We start from the raw sequence: 17537 nt of genomic DNA, 5'->3' as shown, positions 1-17537 counted from the left end.
TGGTCAGATTTGGCCTTTTCTGGCCAAATCCATAGTGGATCTGGCTGGAAAAGGTCATTTCGACGCACGATCGACCATATCCAATCGGTTTTGCTCCGATACGGAGACTCTTGTCATCCTCCGGCTATGGTAGCCAGCTGTCGATATTTTATGGGTGGATGGAGGTGTTTTTGTAATTTTTAATGTTTTTATTACATAGGTGTTTAGTAAATTAACAAACCTGTGAGGTATTTTTGTTAATTTTCAAATCCTATCTCATTATTCTCACCCAACTTTTACTATTTCAAAAATACTATTCTAAATACTAAAATAAACACACCCTAAGATATCTCCAGTGCATTAGCCAATGGTGTAACCCTGATATGAAGATAACATGGAATAGGATAACTGAAAAAAGCCTGGAGACTGGTCATCAGGAGGTTTTTAAATAAATTGACCAATCACTTGTCATGGAAATCCTGCTAAAAACGTGGAATCATCAAGTCATAATCACCTCCATTATTATTTAAGGGAAATGTCAAGCTCAATTTGGAAAGCTGGAGACGTGTAGATCATTCCAGCCTCCTCAAAATCTCGCTACACTTAACCTACTTGTACGGAGCCAATTAATTTTAAGTTGAGTTTATATGACTGTTCCAACTTCCAACTACAATTTCTCCAGGAAAACCTGAAGCAAACTACAGATTTTTAAATATTCTGAAACAAATTGGTACAGATTTATAATATTTTCTTCGCCATTAGTAAAGGAATTAGTGATACAGAAACTCCATTGTATGCAAGCAAAAGAAAAGTTTGTTATATTTGACCATTAATTATCAATAGAAAGAGAATTTTTGTTTAGTTTCCAGATTTGGGATAGTTCAGCCTGCGTTTTAGCCCCTTTAATTGATTAGACTCTGGATTATAACTAAACAAATTAAAGTGCACATAATTTGAGGCAGATTTATTCTAAAAGTTAGCCCATTATCCTTCTAAAGTGCTTCTCAAGTCTCAACTAGTCATAGTTAGTTAGATCACTGTTTCCTTTTTCCTTCTTTTGACCATAAAATTAATTTATATATAAAAGCAAAGCAAAGGGCACAAACAAATAGCTAATAAAATATTAGATTACATACACGAAATTATTTGGAAGGTTAGATATGGGAATGGGATGGCCCAAACTCAAAGTAAAGTTGAAATTTCTAGAGCTATGAAATAAATAAATAGCTCTTTTTCAGTGTAGTTTCCAAGAAGGATCTCTGGAGCAATGAAATCTGAAACTGAAAGGCGAAACTTCACATTATTATTTTATGGAAATGGGACTGACAACACTGATTATAGAAAGTTACAAGAAATGGAAATGGAAACTGGAGGTCTAGGACCACGACGACAGATCACTTGTTAACCACTCAACTCAAGATTGAATAAGTGACAGAGATATAATTAAGATGGCCCTCAGTCTTTATATTTCCAGGTCTTAATTATCGATATGCAACTTTCATCATTAATGACACATATCCAACTATTAACTATTGCATTAATGGTTTAGCTGGTTTGCTCATAACAAGTAAACTGCTGACACAAATACAGCACTCTTTATCAAACACAGAAATGTGAAATCAGAACCAGCGGCTTATCATTTAGAGCTGAGAGACAGAGATATAATTGAGGTGGCCCCTCTGCCAGAGGTTCATTATTATTTATTGCTCAAATCAAACCATTCTTGCATTAAGCAGAAGTTTGGTATTGGTTAAACATATTTAATGAATAAACCCAGTAGGAAATCTGGGTGATTTTGGTCGATGATAAGATTGATAAAAGAAAAAAAATTCAAGCCTACAGTGCAACGACATATAAAACAAGTTTCCAGGGTAAAGACAAACCCAGTTGACAGTAGATTAACTTCTAAAATTTGCAGGTTGTAATTATTTAAATGATTAGAGAGAAATAAAAAAGGAAACTAAAATTGCCTGCGTAGTTGACCCACTGGGTAGAAAATCTGGCGTATTACGGACCTACTGCCACTGCCATGTGCCCCATGTGTTTGTCTGATTGTGATAATAATACATTATTAAAATTCCCCAATCGTCTTATACTCCTTTAAACTTTCAACTAATGATGATTATATCAGCTAATGACATGTAGATCGATCTGTTTGTGCGTTACATCAATTGTATTCTTCTCTAATAACAGAATCCACATGCTTCAGTTTCTATGGCTGCTTCATATTTGTTTAATTTGACACTTAATTATTGCTTTGATTTGTCTCCCTAATCGCATTAGTAAGATTTCTATTGGTCATTTTGCCTTTATATTATTGAAGCCTTACTATCTGTGTGTGTTTGGTGAACTCAGCAACAGAACAGAACTCACCGCTTAAGAAATCAATAAATTTATACAAGTAGGGACAGATGAAACCGAAGCAAAAGACCAGATAGGTTTGATGCATTAGTTTTTTTCAACTTGAAGATGACACATCAACCAGCCTAATATTCTTTGATTTTTGTAAGTTGAAAGCCATTCAAAAGCAAAGCACAGAAAGAAAAGAGAATTATTCATGTATGTTAAATTGATCAGATACAGGAGGCAGAGCCCTTCCATTTCCATTTGAATTTTTTGGTGGTTTGAGAGTGACCTCACATAATGGCTTACCATTTCTTCAAACCGGTGAAGAAAATATCAGAAATGATGCAAAATTTACTGTCAAATACGCTAAAAACGTAACATCATTCATCATCTATAGATGGGTACACTTTAAACATACACAGGTACATATTACCTTGAAAGCACAATAGTCCAAAGTCGAAACCGAAGTAAGTAAGAAATGAGAGTAAGGATATGGTCCTCAAAGCATCAATTATTTAATTTTTTCCACATGGTAACAAATTAGATGAACCGTAGTCCTCTCCTTTGTGTTATGGACCCCCCCCCCTCCACAGGTTTCTTTACCTTCTTTTTCTTTTTCTTTATATATTATTTGATTTTTTTTTTTTTTTTTCAAAAAAATAAAAATTTCTAAGAGAATCATAAAAGCTCAAACACTTCTCTTTTTTGTGCCAAGCACCCACCTTCTTCTTTAGCTAGAAATTAGCTCAACCTCTATGATGGGAAAATATATCAACATAAACAATATTGATGCTCATAATCATCAACAGAATTTCTTTAAATCATCTTCCACCACAACCACAACTTCATCCTCCACTTCTTCCTCATCCACCATTACTTCTTCACTTTCAGACCACAATTCAAAAACTAGTTCATCAACTTGTGTAGCTAAAAAAGCTTCGAGAAAAGCAGAAGATGATGAAACCAGCCATGAAGCTACCAAGAAACTTAAGAGTGATGACAACGGGAGACACCTCACTTACAGAGGAGTACGTATGCGTAGTTGGGGCAAATGGGTTTCTGAAATTCGGGAACCAAGAAAGAAATCCAGAATATGGCTTGGAACTTACCCTACTGCAGAAATGGCTGCTCGAGCACATGATGTTGCCGCTCTAGCTATCAAAGGCCGCTCAGCTTTTCTGAATTTCCCCGAATTTATTCATCAACTTCCTCGTCCACTCACCACCTGTCCCAAAGATATCCAAGCTGCCGCAGCCAAAGCAGCCGCCCTCACATTTCAAGACTCAAGCTCTTCATGTACTCAAATTGAAGCTCAAGGTGAAGCCCAGCCGAGCCAACCTCAGCTTCCTCCTGTTTCTCCTTCTACTGATGACGAAGACACGTTGTTTGACCTGCCTGATCTCTTCATCAATGGCTCTGATCGTAGCGATGGATTTTGCAATTACTTATCATCATCAACATGGCAACTTTGTGCAGCCGATACAGGGTTCCGCCTTGAGGAACCATTCTTGTGGGAGTATCAGTAGAGAATGAGAGAAACCGTTTAATATTTTCAAACCAACACAAAAATCTCGTTCCGACTTTCCACAGTTGGTCACAACACTGTCTTTCAATCTGTAGCTAACACCTGAAAAAAGATTAAACCCAGTTGGAATCACATTTGGTTTGTTAATTTCTACCTTTGCTTCATTGATTTTTACTCCAATGTATTATTACAAATATATGATCATCAGGCAGTATATATACATAATAAATCATCTTGTATAATCTTCCTTAAATTTCTTTGAATTTCTTTTACAGCTTTTTCATGGGGTTTTGAGCTGTTGACTTAAACTTAACCAGCTTGCTAAATTAGTAAATTACTAGAAATCTTAGCTTAGATGCCGCATTTTGATGAAACAGACTTTATCATGAAATATTTGACCTTCAAATATAAAGCTAGATCTTTGGCCCTTTGGGTGGTGATAATGGGATCTCAAGCTCTTTCACTTTATTGCCTGTCTGTACCATAAATAAAAAAAAAGTAGAAGAAAATACTGTAACTTCTAGTGTATTGTATGAGCAAATAAAGAAAGATGGCGGTGGTGGAATACTTTATGATTGATGAAGAGAAATTTAATTTGGATTCCCATCCAGTCTGGACACACATGTAAGTACTGAAAGAAGGTGACAATATAATCTGACCTAAGTTATATAAATTTTTCTAACACTTAAGTAAATGTATATGCCATTTAGCAAAGCAAAAGGGCCCTCCTCTTCTTCTTCATTATACACTTATTCAAAGCCACTATGTATTAGTGATATGTGACCTCACCATCGTTATCTAACTTTATCTTCTTCTTTTCCTCCATCGTTTTAGCACCACTCTTCAATTACTAATTGGCTACACCATTTTAGAAAGAGACAAATCTCTTTGTCCGTATACATTTCCTATACCTAACCCATCTCCGTCCGCAAACTCTTTGATTATTGTATCTGGCTCTGGGTTTACAGCAACAATAATGCAACTTATAAAAGTTCGTGACAAAACAAGAGACAAAGAACGAGTAGTTGATTTTGGAATCTCGTAAAAATTATATAATTAAGAATTCCAGATTTTCTTCACCTTTACTTTTTTATTTTTTAAAACGACAGAAAATGAGAGCTATACCTCTTGAAAACGATACTTTATTTATTAATATCAAAGTTAAATTTAGTCATAGCAGAAACATCTAGGAGTGTCTGCATCTTCTTTCTTCTTTTCTCCATGTGGATCACATGTTATCAGGTTTGTAAGCCAATATCCAGACCATTGTAAAGTTTTTACAGCTCATTTATTTCTTTGGAATAAAGTAAATCAATGGCAAAAGTTACACTAGTAAAGATATAGAAGAGCATAGAATTGATGTTCACTGTCTGGTAGCAGCTGGCTGAACCAAAAGAATCTGGATTGGTACTTCAATAATGGAGTAATTCAGATTCATTTCTTTCTATAACTTGTTGAATCCAGGTTTAGTAATGATAATACTGCATGTGATGATACTATATATAGTTGGGCTAACTTATAATTGGCTATATTTAAATTTCTGAATGATTGATGGGTTCATCATCTTTGACGATTTCTTGAATACCCCTCTTAAGAGAGATCATCCAACCTCTTTATTGACAAGCAAATCTCTGTGATTCTTTTCTAAGTGGGGTGATTAATTAATGAGAAATGAAACATGTAACATGAGGGGATCACAGTTTCAGCAATCTCCAGAGCCTGAATTAGACATGAAGAAGCTAATGATAAGAGGTGGGTCTGATAGGGTAATCAGTGATTAGTTAATTAACTTGTGTGTTTAAAAATTAATTATTTATTATAGAGAAAACAACTTTTTTCCACCTAAATAATGGCTTCATGACGTTTCCACCCACAAACTTTGGAAATTACCACTTGCCCACCTACCCCGCTAATCACCAGCAAATTCAGGTACCGTTGAGACCCCAAATCATCACTATTCTCTTTCTCAATCATCACTCATCAAAACCCCTCAAACCTCACTCCTATCGACTCTATCAATCGCCAACAATCGAGTGATTAGGGTTTCGCAATTACCCATTCTAAGTCAAATTTTGACCAATCACGATCACCAAAATCTAACATTCCATTACCAAAAGATTCATCGGTCTCCTCTTTTCAAAAGCTTCAACATAATGGATTGAGTTTGCTAATTGTTTGTCACCGAATCAGAAAATATATTTTTTTGATAGAAAAATAATATTTTAAAAGTTTACAAATAAGAACGTGTCATTAAGTCATTATTTGGGTGAGAAAAAATCGAAAAGTCGACATCTCTTTATTATATATTTTTTAGTTAGAAAATATATTTTTTGGGTAAAAAAATAGTATTTTAAAAGTATGAGAATTAGTCATTAAGCCATTATTTGGATTAGAAAAAGACAGAAAAGTTTATATCTCTTTATTATATAGCTGTAAGGTTTGGTCCGAACCTCGAGAAATGCATCAATTGCTTTTGCTCAAATCATAAGATACTTCTTGTAATGTATTTCATGCTTTTGCCTTTTTCCTTTCTTCTATTTTAGAAACATCTCATCTTCATATTATAATAACCCAATAAATAATATTAATAATTTAAGTGCAGTAATTATTAACATATAGATATTTAATTAAATAAATCTTATATCTTAGACTGAATATGATGATAACGACGACAATAAAAGTAATGGTAATATAAACAAGTTAAGTTGCGAAGATACTTATAAGGATAAAGACACTGAGGCCAACCAATATGATGCATGCTCCATGTGCTCAACTTTGAAACACAGACTGGACTTAAAATGTATGTATGTATGTATGTATGTATGTATGCATTATGTAACATTTCATACCCGAATTAATCTAAATTCAATGAGCAAACAACACATATACCATTTGTTTTTTTTTTCCTTTTTTTGTCTGATGGAAATATGACAATAAATGACAACCCTGCTTCTTTTACAACCACATAATCTAGGAATCCTATGTCCCTCAACCCAACCCAACCCAACCCATCAAAGTTTGAATAACCAAACAATTAAGCACGTGTATATTTATTCACACCTCATATTACAATTAAGTTATCGATTTATGAAGATGCTAACATTTCACAAATTCAATGCTCCAATTAATTTAAGCCAGTTTGGCTCGGAATCGCTTGGCTGCTTCCCCGGAAGAGACATATATTTGTAATTTTGTATATGGGTTGAATTCCTGAAGGACCACATTAAAAATAAAATCGATATTTTGAGTTTTGGCTTGGCATGCACTTGGCCGACTGAAATTTAAGCAGTCTGGCAAATTGACTCTGCCCTGGCCTTGCAAGTTTGTACATTTTATATAGACATATTTCATCCCAACTTAAATGTAAAATGGTTTATGGGCCATTAATCTTTTACTTTAATTTACTTTGTCCTATCGTACTTCTAGTGTTCCACAACACTTTTCAGTAGCATGAGGAACGTGAAGAAGGAACAGTTCTCACTTTTCATTGACTCTTATAATTTGTTTGTACTGTAACTCCAATAATTTGAGGGACAAAAGCAGAAAGTTGGCCCAATAATGTTTACTTTACCTTGTAACATTTAGGAGATGACAGGTGTTTCAGGGATCAATCTGACAATATTAAAATGTTAAGACCCCATTTTATGATCCATCAAAAATCCAAAACCCTAACTTAATTTATAACCATGTGGAGGCTATGATATATGCGAGATTAAGACCCATAACGCATCCGCTCGGTTCGGCAGAAGCTTCTTTTGAAAAACCTTAACAAATACAGTCAGATGATATGATTCGGTTGGAGAGAAGGAGATACCGAAGAGGAATAATCAAATCACTTGCAAAAGTAATATGATTAAATAGAAGTAAGTATAATTTGAATATGTTTGCGGGCCATCAAAGTATGATGCTGGAACAAATGCGGTGTTTTACCAGCTCCCTCACTGCGATTGTACATGGTTCCATAAATAAAGACATTTTCTAACACAAGCCAATAAAAAGAGAGAAAAACCCAAAAATACCCCTTAAATAGAAAAGCGACAATTAAACTATTAAAGGACTCGTTTCAACATTATATTATCATTATTCACTTCCGAAAACTATTACATCTTCCAACAAATTCGAATTCCATCTGGACACAAACAACTACTATATACATTACTACCCTTATCAAACAACAAATAAACAGAAAATGACTAAAACATCTAACCATTCCAAAAATTCCATTAATGCTCCAGATGTTATCATTCAAAAGACAAACCCATTGATTTAAGTATCAGAGAACAACTGCCTACGCACCGTGCCCGGTTGCCTCTTTTTTTTTTTTTTTTTTTTTTTGGTTTTTTGAGGCCTAGCATCATAATTTTTAATCATAATAATGTCATGCAACCTCCATGACCTTTGAAAATAGCATTGGATCATTCTGAAATCTGCAGACAATAAATTGAAAGATTCCAGAGGCTCTGAAATGAAGAGGGTGAAAAAAATAAATACAGTGAACTCAAATAATCAACATTAACAACCTAGAAAACCAACCAGCAAATCCACGGTGATTTGACCAGCTAGTAAGTGGACAGGAGAAGCCACTCTGGTCCCCGTTGATATCTGTTTTACCTCCACAATTCTCAAATACAGTAATAAATGTAATCCTCTGGGCATCCTTATGTCAAGTTAAAGGAACCAGGTCACAAGTGCTTCAAGATGGACAGTACGTTATTGAGCAGCAGCAGATCAGATGTAAACAGGTTTAACATCGTTAGGACCGAAACTTGCAGCACACATTGGACACTTGCGGTGACGACTTTCGGTAACTCTCTGTACACAAGGGTTGCAGAACAAGTGGTAGCACTTTGTAATGACAACCTGAAGGTAGAAAATATCTTAGTACTGTGACAAGAAGGATAGAAAACAATTGCTCCAAGGAAAAAAGTAATTAAAATAGCTATCTACATGGTATGTCCAAACTGAAGTATTTGCTTGGTATTTGCTTATTTCTTTTCTTCTTCTTTAGTTATTCCAGATGAAATTCGGAATAACTGATTGTCACATTTAGTATCTAAATAACATGCCCGCCTACTCCACACAGCATCTCATTTGACAATACAAAAGTCAACCATGGGAGCACCTGATGCCTGAAGGCATACATGTGGCACCACTAACATGGAGTCACCACATTGGCGTTGCATAGCTCAACTACAGGTTCGACAAGCTGCAACATATTGCTAACCATCAAGAATAATAGTGAACACACGACATTGTTCACTTACGCAAAGGAACTTGGTACATATGACAAACCTAACAAACTTTTGTTCACAAGCAAAACTTCATATTCAATCATCAAACTAACTCCACTCCATTCAATCATACATATAAGCACAGCACATGTACCTCTTTTGGCCTTTCAAGGCAAACACTGCACTTGAGTATTTCTCTGTATTCTTTAAGTTCCTCTCGTAGCTCTTTTACAATTGAGGACCCCTCTGTCGGGGCTTGAAGGCGTAAAACCTTTCTCCTGGCAACTTCCAATTCCTCCTCTATTCTTTTCTTGGAATATCTGATATACAAGAAACATTAATCCATTTCATCCAGTTCACATAAAATTGAGGGAAAGTAAGACTAAATACATTACCTTTCTCTTTCTAACTCTATCTGCTGCTTCATAAGAGCCAATCGATTATCATCAACCTTCAATTGAGATTCTTCCAATGACTCCCTCACTTGTACAGATGATCTTCTAACATCTAACAATTTCTTTTGGGTATTTTCCAAAGTAACCGAATTTTGAAATCTGTCTTCCGTAAGTTTCTGAACCTGATCTACACAAAATTTCAACTGCAAGGACCCACAACATTAAGTTTTAAATTCTCCAACAGTCAGCATTCTATTTCTAAAAGAGATAAAGGCACACCTGGTCTTCAATTCTTGCAGCTTTCATATCATAGAAATTAAAAGATGCATTCGCTCGCTGAATCTCCCTTTCCATGGTACGCTTTTCCATAAGTAAAGCATCCTGCATTTGTCTTGCTCTCACACCCTCTAAAACAAGCTGAAAAGGAAGAGTCTACAAAATCAATTTCTAAGGAGAAATTATAGAACTGCCTAAAAACTTTGACAGTTTAATCAATGCACACATATACATACACTTAAGTGCACTCAGATGATAACATATTATTGCTCATACCCAGTCTTGGACAGAAACCCTCTTTGTTTTATTTGTCAAAACATTTTTTGATGAAAATTATTTCACCTTTCACAGGAACTGTTATTAATTTAGAAGAAAATATGATAAACATGGAATGTAGGCAGATATCTTTTTAAAAACTTAATATTATTGTACATTTTTATTCATTAAATGCATACATCCTTCATTAGAATATACTCTTCTCTATTATACAGTAGTGTAAATTATCCAAAGTGTTGGGGAAGCAACAGAAGAAAAAAACATAAAGCTGCAAGAGCATTTATTTACATCATACAAAATATAACCATTTTTTTGGTAATTAGTAAGTAAAACTATAAGAACAGGGGGTGCCTGTATCTAGTAAGGGAATAAGAAGAAGACAGCATAAGAAAATAATAATTAATGTCCACAAATACAGTAGTAAAGATTAAAAAAGAACCAAAAGGAAAAAAAAAAATTCTCAAAATCCTATATTTCAACACAATAATTGACTGATCTATTGCTTCCAAGCCATACAGTTTCCTAGCCCACATACTCTGGAGAGAGAGAATGGGTATTATCTCCAAAAAAGGCGTCCATTCTTACCAGTGAAACAGCTCAAATTTGCCAATAAAATCCCTCCATCTTAATGTATTATACTCCTCCACAGGTACAATATAGATCAGAAAAATATAATATGATTGTGTTAACTGAATCAGGTTTACACAATACTGTTGTTACAATTTAAAGCCAAACATTACGGGGAAAAATAAATTATACAAAAAGGGTTGAGCCAGATTAATTACCTTAATGTTATAGTCATCTCTTTCCGTAATCTGCTGCAACAGTTGTTGGTTTTGTGTTTGCATGTCATCATATACCTGTCCAATTGTCTGAGAAAAAACCAAAATAACACCCTTAAAACAAACTCTGCAATAGAACAAACGAATGAAGCTACAAGAGATAACAGGAAGGCAACCTCTATTTCCGACAAGTAGGCTTCAATCTCTTCATTTTTGGATTTCAAGGCATCAGAAAGCCTAACCATTTCCCTGAAAAATTAACAGCTACGTATCAATATCTAAAAAATAATCAAATAATTTGAAAGAATAAGAGTACACTTCTCCTGAACTACATCCATGGTTAACCTTTTAAAAGCCTCCAACTTCTGTCTCATGTCAGCAATCTCAGCCTCTGCAGCGGCTAGCCTTTGCTGGGATATGGCCTCAGCTTCATTGGCTGTCTTCACTCGTAATTCCAAGTTTTGCTCATCAAGAGAGGATTTCAAACTTTGAACATGAGACCATGCTTTGTATTCCAAATCCCTAGCTTCCATGACATCCCTGCAGTTGTAAATTAAATCCATAAGAGCGACAAAATTATTTTGAGTGCACATCAACCATCTGTATTGACCATTGTGTAAACCTCATGACAAGATAATGAGCTAAATTGGGGAAAACCATAGTAATAAATGCACCATTCAGTCCTACAACCCAATTGGAGCAAGGAACGAAAGCACAAGCCAGAAATACATAGCAGGTGCAACAAAAGAAAAAGGAAAACACTTGCAATAATTAATTTAGTGAACTGTGAAAAAGCAACTGAATTTAACTTAACATCTAGCACATAAAACAAATACAAGCATTTTCTCTAATACAAGCAAGAAAAGAGAACATTCGATTTATCAAATACAATAATCTAAAATTTAGCTGCATTTTGTTCTCAAAACAAAAAGAATAATTTTTTTTTAAGGTTCTCTAACCTCGAATCTGTGGATTCACGTCTATACATATCCAAAACCAATTTCAATTCCAGATTACTGTCTGTCAAATCTTGAACCTGCACTCCAAAAAAAAAAAAAAAAAAAAAAATTTCACAAATTACTTAACAGTGAAATTAACGCTTGCAATATTGTTACTCCACTTAAGTAGCAATAGACATGCTAACCAACACATGTTATGCTGAACACAAAATCAAAAATATGCTATGCATCCATATCTGTCAAGAAGCATCCTAAACCTTCTCTAGCTATCCATTAAACAAACATATAACAACCTTCAAAATTTTGGTGACGGTTGCTAACCTCTGCTCTCTCATTTTACAACTCTCCAAATGAATAATGCCAAAGAATAGGGAAGGGGAAAATCATTTTACTTCATAAGAACCATAACTTGATTAAACTAGATATGAAAAAGATAGACGATTCGGGACCAGCAATCAACTAAATTAAGTATAGGGAAATTAACAAAATGTAATAAATTCCTGAAGCTTCCATAAATGAATATTGAAACCAAAATCATAATTTTTGTTTTTAATGTGACGGCAGGGATACATGGCATTCACACAAATTTAAGATCTAGCTGGCTAACTTGGTATTAAAAAATATTTTTTCATCCCATTTTGTTTGATCTCCTTTCTAATTTTGGTCAATCCCATTAGGATGTCTTATTTATAAGTTGAAGCCAAACAAACAAAATTAAGTGCCACAAGTTACTTGCATGTCTCCTAAATAGGTTTATTTGTCCCTAAGAAAACACACAGTGATGGAGTAATAAATATCACTAGTACGTGACAGATGTAGATATTCATTTGAACAAATAAACAACATAATGAAGATACTCTATTTAAGCATTTGACCAGCTATTTTCCACTTTCTTTCATTATCCAATACGTAATGTTCTATAGCGTTTCATTCAACCCATAATGGCTGTTACACAATTATTTTCTCCTTTCTGCTATGCTTTAATCAGTTATTTGAATGATGACAATCACATAACTGAGAAATTCGATATCATATCTATACAGCAGATGCATGAATATATTGAAAAGGCATACTTATGAAAGCTTCTCAGAGCTAAATATCATAAACTTCTGGACACGTTTTTCCACAACTGCATTTCAAATATATATGCCCTGAATATAATCAGATGTTTAAAAAAAACAGAAAAAAAAGAAAAAGGAGAAACAGAAATATGTATACCATAGCTTGCAACTTATGTACTTCAGCAACTTGGCTGGCTGATCTCGCATATAAACTTTCACACTCTTTTACCTGTTCCAAAAAATATATTATAATAATGCTTTTAAGTCTATCAATTGAATCTTAGAATAAAGTACATACAGGTTCACCAACCTTCCGATTAAGTACATTAGAAAGGGACTGCACATCTGCCCGTAGTGTGTGAATATCCAGAGCAGTCTCTTTGTACTTACTTAATTGACTTTGCATAGAGCTCATTTCCTCAGGAAATGAAGAAACCAGGGCTTTAAATTCTGCAATAATCTCTTTTCTTCCTAAAATGCAGAGTATTTCAATTAGTTATTAAACATAAAAGAAGATATAAGAAAACAAAGATTACATAATCAAAGGAAAGCATCACATGTTTTCTTACCAGGTTCTCTTGATGCTTCTCCCAGTCTTGTCTCAGTCCTGAGTTTTTCATCAATTTGATTTTGTATCTCCATCCTTAGATCAGCAATTCTTGAATCTGAAACAGCCGAAGATCTTCGAAAAACATCAACCAAATCATTTTTCATATTCAATTCCATCTCCCTCCATGCAAGATTATCCTTCTCAACCTACAATTTCCATTGAAAAAGGTACAGTCAGCATCAGAACAAAGTCCTATGAGAAAAGGATAGAAAAAGGCATAAATGAAAGTACCGACCAGTTACAACCTGTAGTTTCTCAAATAATGCCTGGTACTTGATAACTTCAGATTTTGAATTCTCTAGTTGATCTCTAACCAATATGAAAGCTTGGGAAGAAGTAAGACACTTCACACTCTTCAATTTGCTCTGTCAATAAAATATTCTTGTTCAATGCATATTACCAAAAAGGAGAGCTGCATCTCAAAAGTTCTTCATAAGAAAACCAGTAATTACATTCAGAGCTAAAAAACAAACCTGCAACTTAAATAACTGCTCTAGTATTTTTATTCTCTCATCATGAAGACCTTTCAGTTCTAACAGTCTATGTGAAGCTTGGTCCTGCAGTGGCCAAGTTAATTACTTTGAGAGGTTTTCTCAAGCATAAACCAAAGAGAAAAAGTACTCATAAATTACCCTTAGCTCTTTGAGAGAAGATTCCATATGTCGCACATCTCTTTCTTCATCTCTGACCTTATCACCAGGAAGCTTATTACCTAGGTTTAAAACAGGGAAAAATGCCCCTTTCGTTGCATCTCTTTCGGCTTTAAGAGTTGCCAATTTACAATTACTTTCCTCTAATTCTGTAACCGCACTCTCCAATTCGCCTTTACAAAAAACCAATCATATCATTCACAAACCTTTCATGTCATGAAAATTGATGAACATTCAAAACATAGTCAGTCAGGTTCAAGGGAACAAAGACAGAAACCAAAACTTAAAATGGCTTTAACTTGATCAGTTCAACATCTATTTCCCAAGCTTAAGAAAAAATTGAAAAAAATACATACCAATAAATATATGGAAAACATAGTTCTCAAAACCATCAAAGAAAGAAAAATGGCTATACAGACACATTAAAAATTCAGGAAACATGTTGTGATCTATATCATAGAACCTTATAATCCAAGCATAGAAATTAATTAATATGAGCAACAAAAGATAGTTATTCATGTATATTTAATGTGCAATAACATACATAAACAGGAATGATGTGTTTCCATATATAACAGTGTCGGGTCTAAGTTCGTATGTTGGTGACCAACTAGATGAAACACACGTAAAAAATTACCTCTTAAACGTTTAAGCTCAGCTTTATTTTTTGCATCAATGTCTTGACGGTTCTGCAATTTCCTAGCCAACGATTTGTGCTTCAAGTGAAGATCACTTAATTCTAATCTCAGATTTTTAACTTCAGACTGTAAGTCAACAGATGATTTCTGTCTGCATGAACCTAAGCAAAAGAGCAATGTACATGGGAACTGAGGGATAAATCTTGCAAGAAAAGTTTACAATTGATATTACACAATATGAATTTTGCAACAATACAAACCATCCCCCGGAGCCTCTTTCAAAACAGCAGCATATAGTCCATCCTTCAGATGACAAAGGCTGTTAACTGCAACTAACATATTACATAAGATGTTCCTAGTCTTTTCAGAGGCAGTTTCTCGATCTTCTTCCATCTGACTAGGGCAGTTATCAGAAGAGGAACTTTCAGTTGCACCGGTTTCCGTAAGTCGACTAAGAAAAGCATCTTCTGCAGGATAACGTGTCTCATCTGACAATAGAAAATTAGCAGTTCATCAGAAAATGATAAGGAAAGAAATAATAATAATGATAAAAATAAAAATGACATCTATGTTTCATAAACTCACCGTCTGTAATTGATAAACATCTAAAATCTTGTCCACTTCTTGACTCTCTTGCTTGGATGGAACGTGATTCCAGATCAGTGACCAGCTATTGTAAAAGCAAAATTCAATTTCCCATTAAGCAAAACACAACACTGTAACAATAAAGGTAAAAGATATCGCATAGAATTATCATAATTCTTCTCTTCTCTTTTCCTCCTTTTCTACATATCAACTTAATATAATTTTTTGACAAATATAAATGACATAAATCATTGAAAGTAGAAAAAAGAAATGACAACGACCGGCATTACCTCTTCCCAAGACCTATTCACCACCTCTAATGTGGAATCATAAGGCTGTTGTCTCTCCTTCAGTTGAGTGAACTTATTATCAAGAGCAGAATACTCAACCTTCTGCTCCTCTAACTTCTGTACAAGCTTTTGATTTTGGAAGTGAAGAACTGCAGTATCAATCTGCATTATGTAAAGGAAAACAGGTTCAAAAAAACATGTTCTATAATATAGCCAAAATACTCAGTCAAGAAATGCTTCTCTTATGTTGATCGAGAGCAAAGAACACTAAATGAATTCTAACAACAAGTGGCAAGCACAGTAGGAAGTTACATTTCAAACCAAGAATCAAACAGTCAAGAGATTCAACCAATTATACTACAGAATAAAAGCAAAACATGAAAAAAGGTACACAGCAATTACAAACTGTTTGGGTACTCATTCAACATTGCTGGACCAGATATCTCTGCATATCATCACGTTAAAATATAAAAAAGAATACAAGATGCACCATGGTCTGGAGTAGCTAAACAGAACATACCAGTTGATGAAAACAGGGGTTTAACAAATCAAAATTCAATCCTTACATTAAATGTAAATAAACAATGCTACAGTCAAACTGAAAACAAGCATTCAATTCACAGCCCAGAGAAAATTTGATACCACAGGAGTCTTTCCAACATGAAAAATGTATTGTACAACCGCTAACATTCAACTGCCAACAAATAGGTATTTTAACGGATCAATAATGCAAATAATCAACATATGAACTTATTTCTTGTTCTAATAACCCCAGATCCGCAAACTAATAAAATCTTTCAAGAAAGGCTTAAAAACCAAAATTTTAAGACAAAAGAACAAAATTACACCGACTACAAAGCAAACCACACAAAATTAAAGGTTAAAAAAACTGAAAAATCCTACCTTTTTGTCCTCAGAAGAGGAAAAGAATGGGTGCTTCTTCGTGGTAGCGGCCGTTGGTGATATGGAGGTAAAGTGACGCCGCTTTCGGTCTGGCTCACCCGTGCTCCCCATAGAAACTACACACAACCAGACCAAACCCTAGGACCACCCTTATAATAGCCTCACTTTCATTAGAACCCACTAAGAGTCCGTACAAAAAATGAATACTGAATCAAATGCACACTGAAATAAAAACCCTAAGTATTTTACACCAAACCCTGAAACAATCAATTTATCAAAACCCTAATTCAAAAGCTCAACAAAGAAGTTTATTGTGGACTCAAAAACCCTAATTCAACAGGTTTTTAGGCACTATCTCTTTGTAGTTTCAATCTCTAAGCAAGGCATGTAGTCATCTGATCTCTCTCCATCTCTCTGTCTCTGTCTCTGCAAATACTCGAAGAAAGAAAAGCAAACGGACCTCGTAAATGGAAATAAAATGTAGTGAGAAGGAGCTTGGAATTTTGTGAAATGTTAAGGTTATTTTGGGGATTAAAATGTTACACTTGTTGGAAGAATCCAGGTTAGTGATTGTGTCACGGGCAGGGTATGAATTTGAGTGACGGGTGGAATTTCATTGGAAAAAGAAGTGAAAGGACTATGGAGTCCTAGGTTTGACTTTTGTTTTCTTTCCAGACTTGAAATTTTATTGGCTTTTCTTTTGTTATTTTAAGTTTTGGCCCACATGGAATTCTAAACTACTTGATAGGTCGTTTCTCCCTTGTTTGATATAAACCGGCAGAATGAGTAGTCGGTTTGAGCAGTCCACGTGCAGTACACGAGCTCCTATTTACTTATGTGTTTTAAATTAGTAGAATATTTATTAAACTCATTTAAAAGAATTTATATGGTATTGGAACATACATGTCATATAATTTTTCCTAAGGAATTTTGACGAAGTACTGACAATATTGGAACATACATTGTCATATAATTTTTCCTTAAAGAATTTTGACATACTCTTGATTACTATTAAAAGTGATCATTGGAGG

At 34.5% G+C, this 17537-nt stretch overlaps 2 protein-coding genes across 3 annotated transcripts; one reads left to right on the top strand and one right to left on the bottom strand.

The window, feature by feature from the left end:
• The first annotated feature begins 3021 nt into the window (after positions 1-3021).
• Positions 3022-4183, top strand: LOC116117681 (ethylene-responsive transcription factor ERF034). Its single transcript, XM_031403698.1, has one exon. It carries the CDS (start codon positions 3081-3083, stop codon positions 3849-3851), a length of 771 nt encoding a protein of 256 aa, XP_031259558.1. The 5' UTR covers positions 3022-3080; the 3' UTR covers positions 3852-4183.
• A 3977-nt stretch (positions 4184-8160) lies between these two features.
• LOC116117680 (E3 ubiquitin-protein ligase BRE1-like 1) lies at positions 8161-16948 on the bottom strand. Of its 2 annotated transcripts, none has more exons than XM_031403696.1 (19): positions 16507-16948; positions 15604-15765; positions 15314-15398; positions 14989-15216; positions 14728-14889; positions 14073-14263; positions 13914-13997; positions 13686-13805; positions 13400-13586; positions 13141-13301; positions 12988-13059; positions 11770-11846; positions 11156-11350; positions 10987-11059; positions 10814-10900; positions 9756-9893; positions 9477-9679; positions 9236-9401; positions 8161-8710 (listed from the first exon to the last, which is right to left on the bottom strand). In XM_031403696.1, the coding sequence occupies exons 1-19, from the start codon at positions 16615-16617 to the stop codon at positions 8579-8581; spliced, it is 2634 nt and encodes an 877-aa protein (XP_031259556.1). In that variant the 5' UTR covers positions 16618-16948; the 3' UTR covers positions 8161-8578. The 2 variants fall into 2 exon arrangements, with proteins under 2 accessions (XP_031259556.1, XP_031259557.1); XM_031403697.1 differs by lacking the exon at positions 8161-8710 and adding an exon at positions 8720-9056.
• Positions 16949-17537: the final 589 nt, after the last annotated feature.

The sequence above is a fragment of the Pistacia vera genome, unplaced genomic scaffold (assembly GCF_008641045.1).
Source record: "Pistacia vera cultivar Batoury unplaced genomic scaffold, PisVer_v2 Contig820, whole genome shotgun sequence".
Lineage (NCBI taxonomy): Eukaryota > Viridiplantae > Streptophyta > Magnoliopsida > Sapindales > Anacardiaceae > Pistacia > Pistacia vera.
Note: the sequence above shows the minus strand (reverse complement) of the source record. Positions and strands in the feature narration are given on the sequence as shown.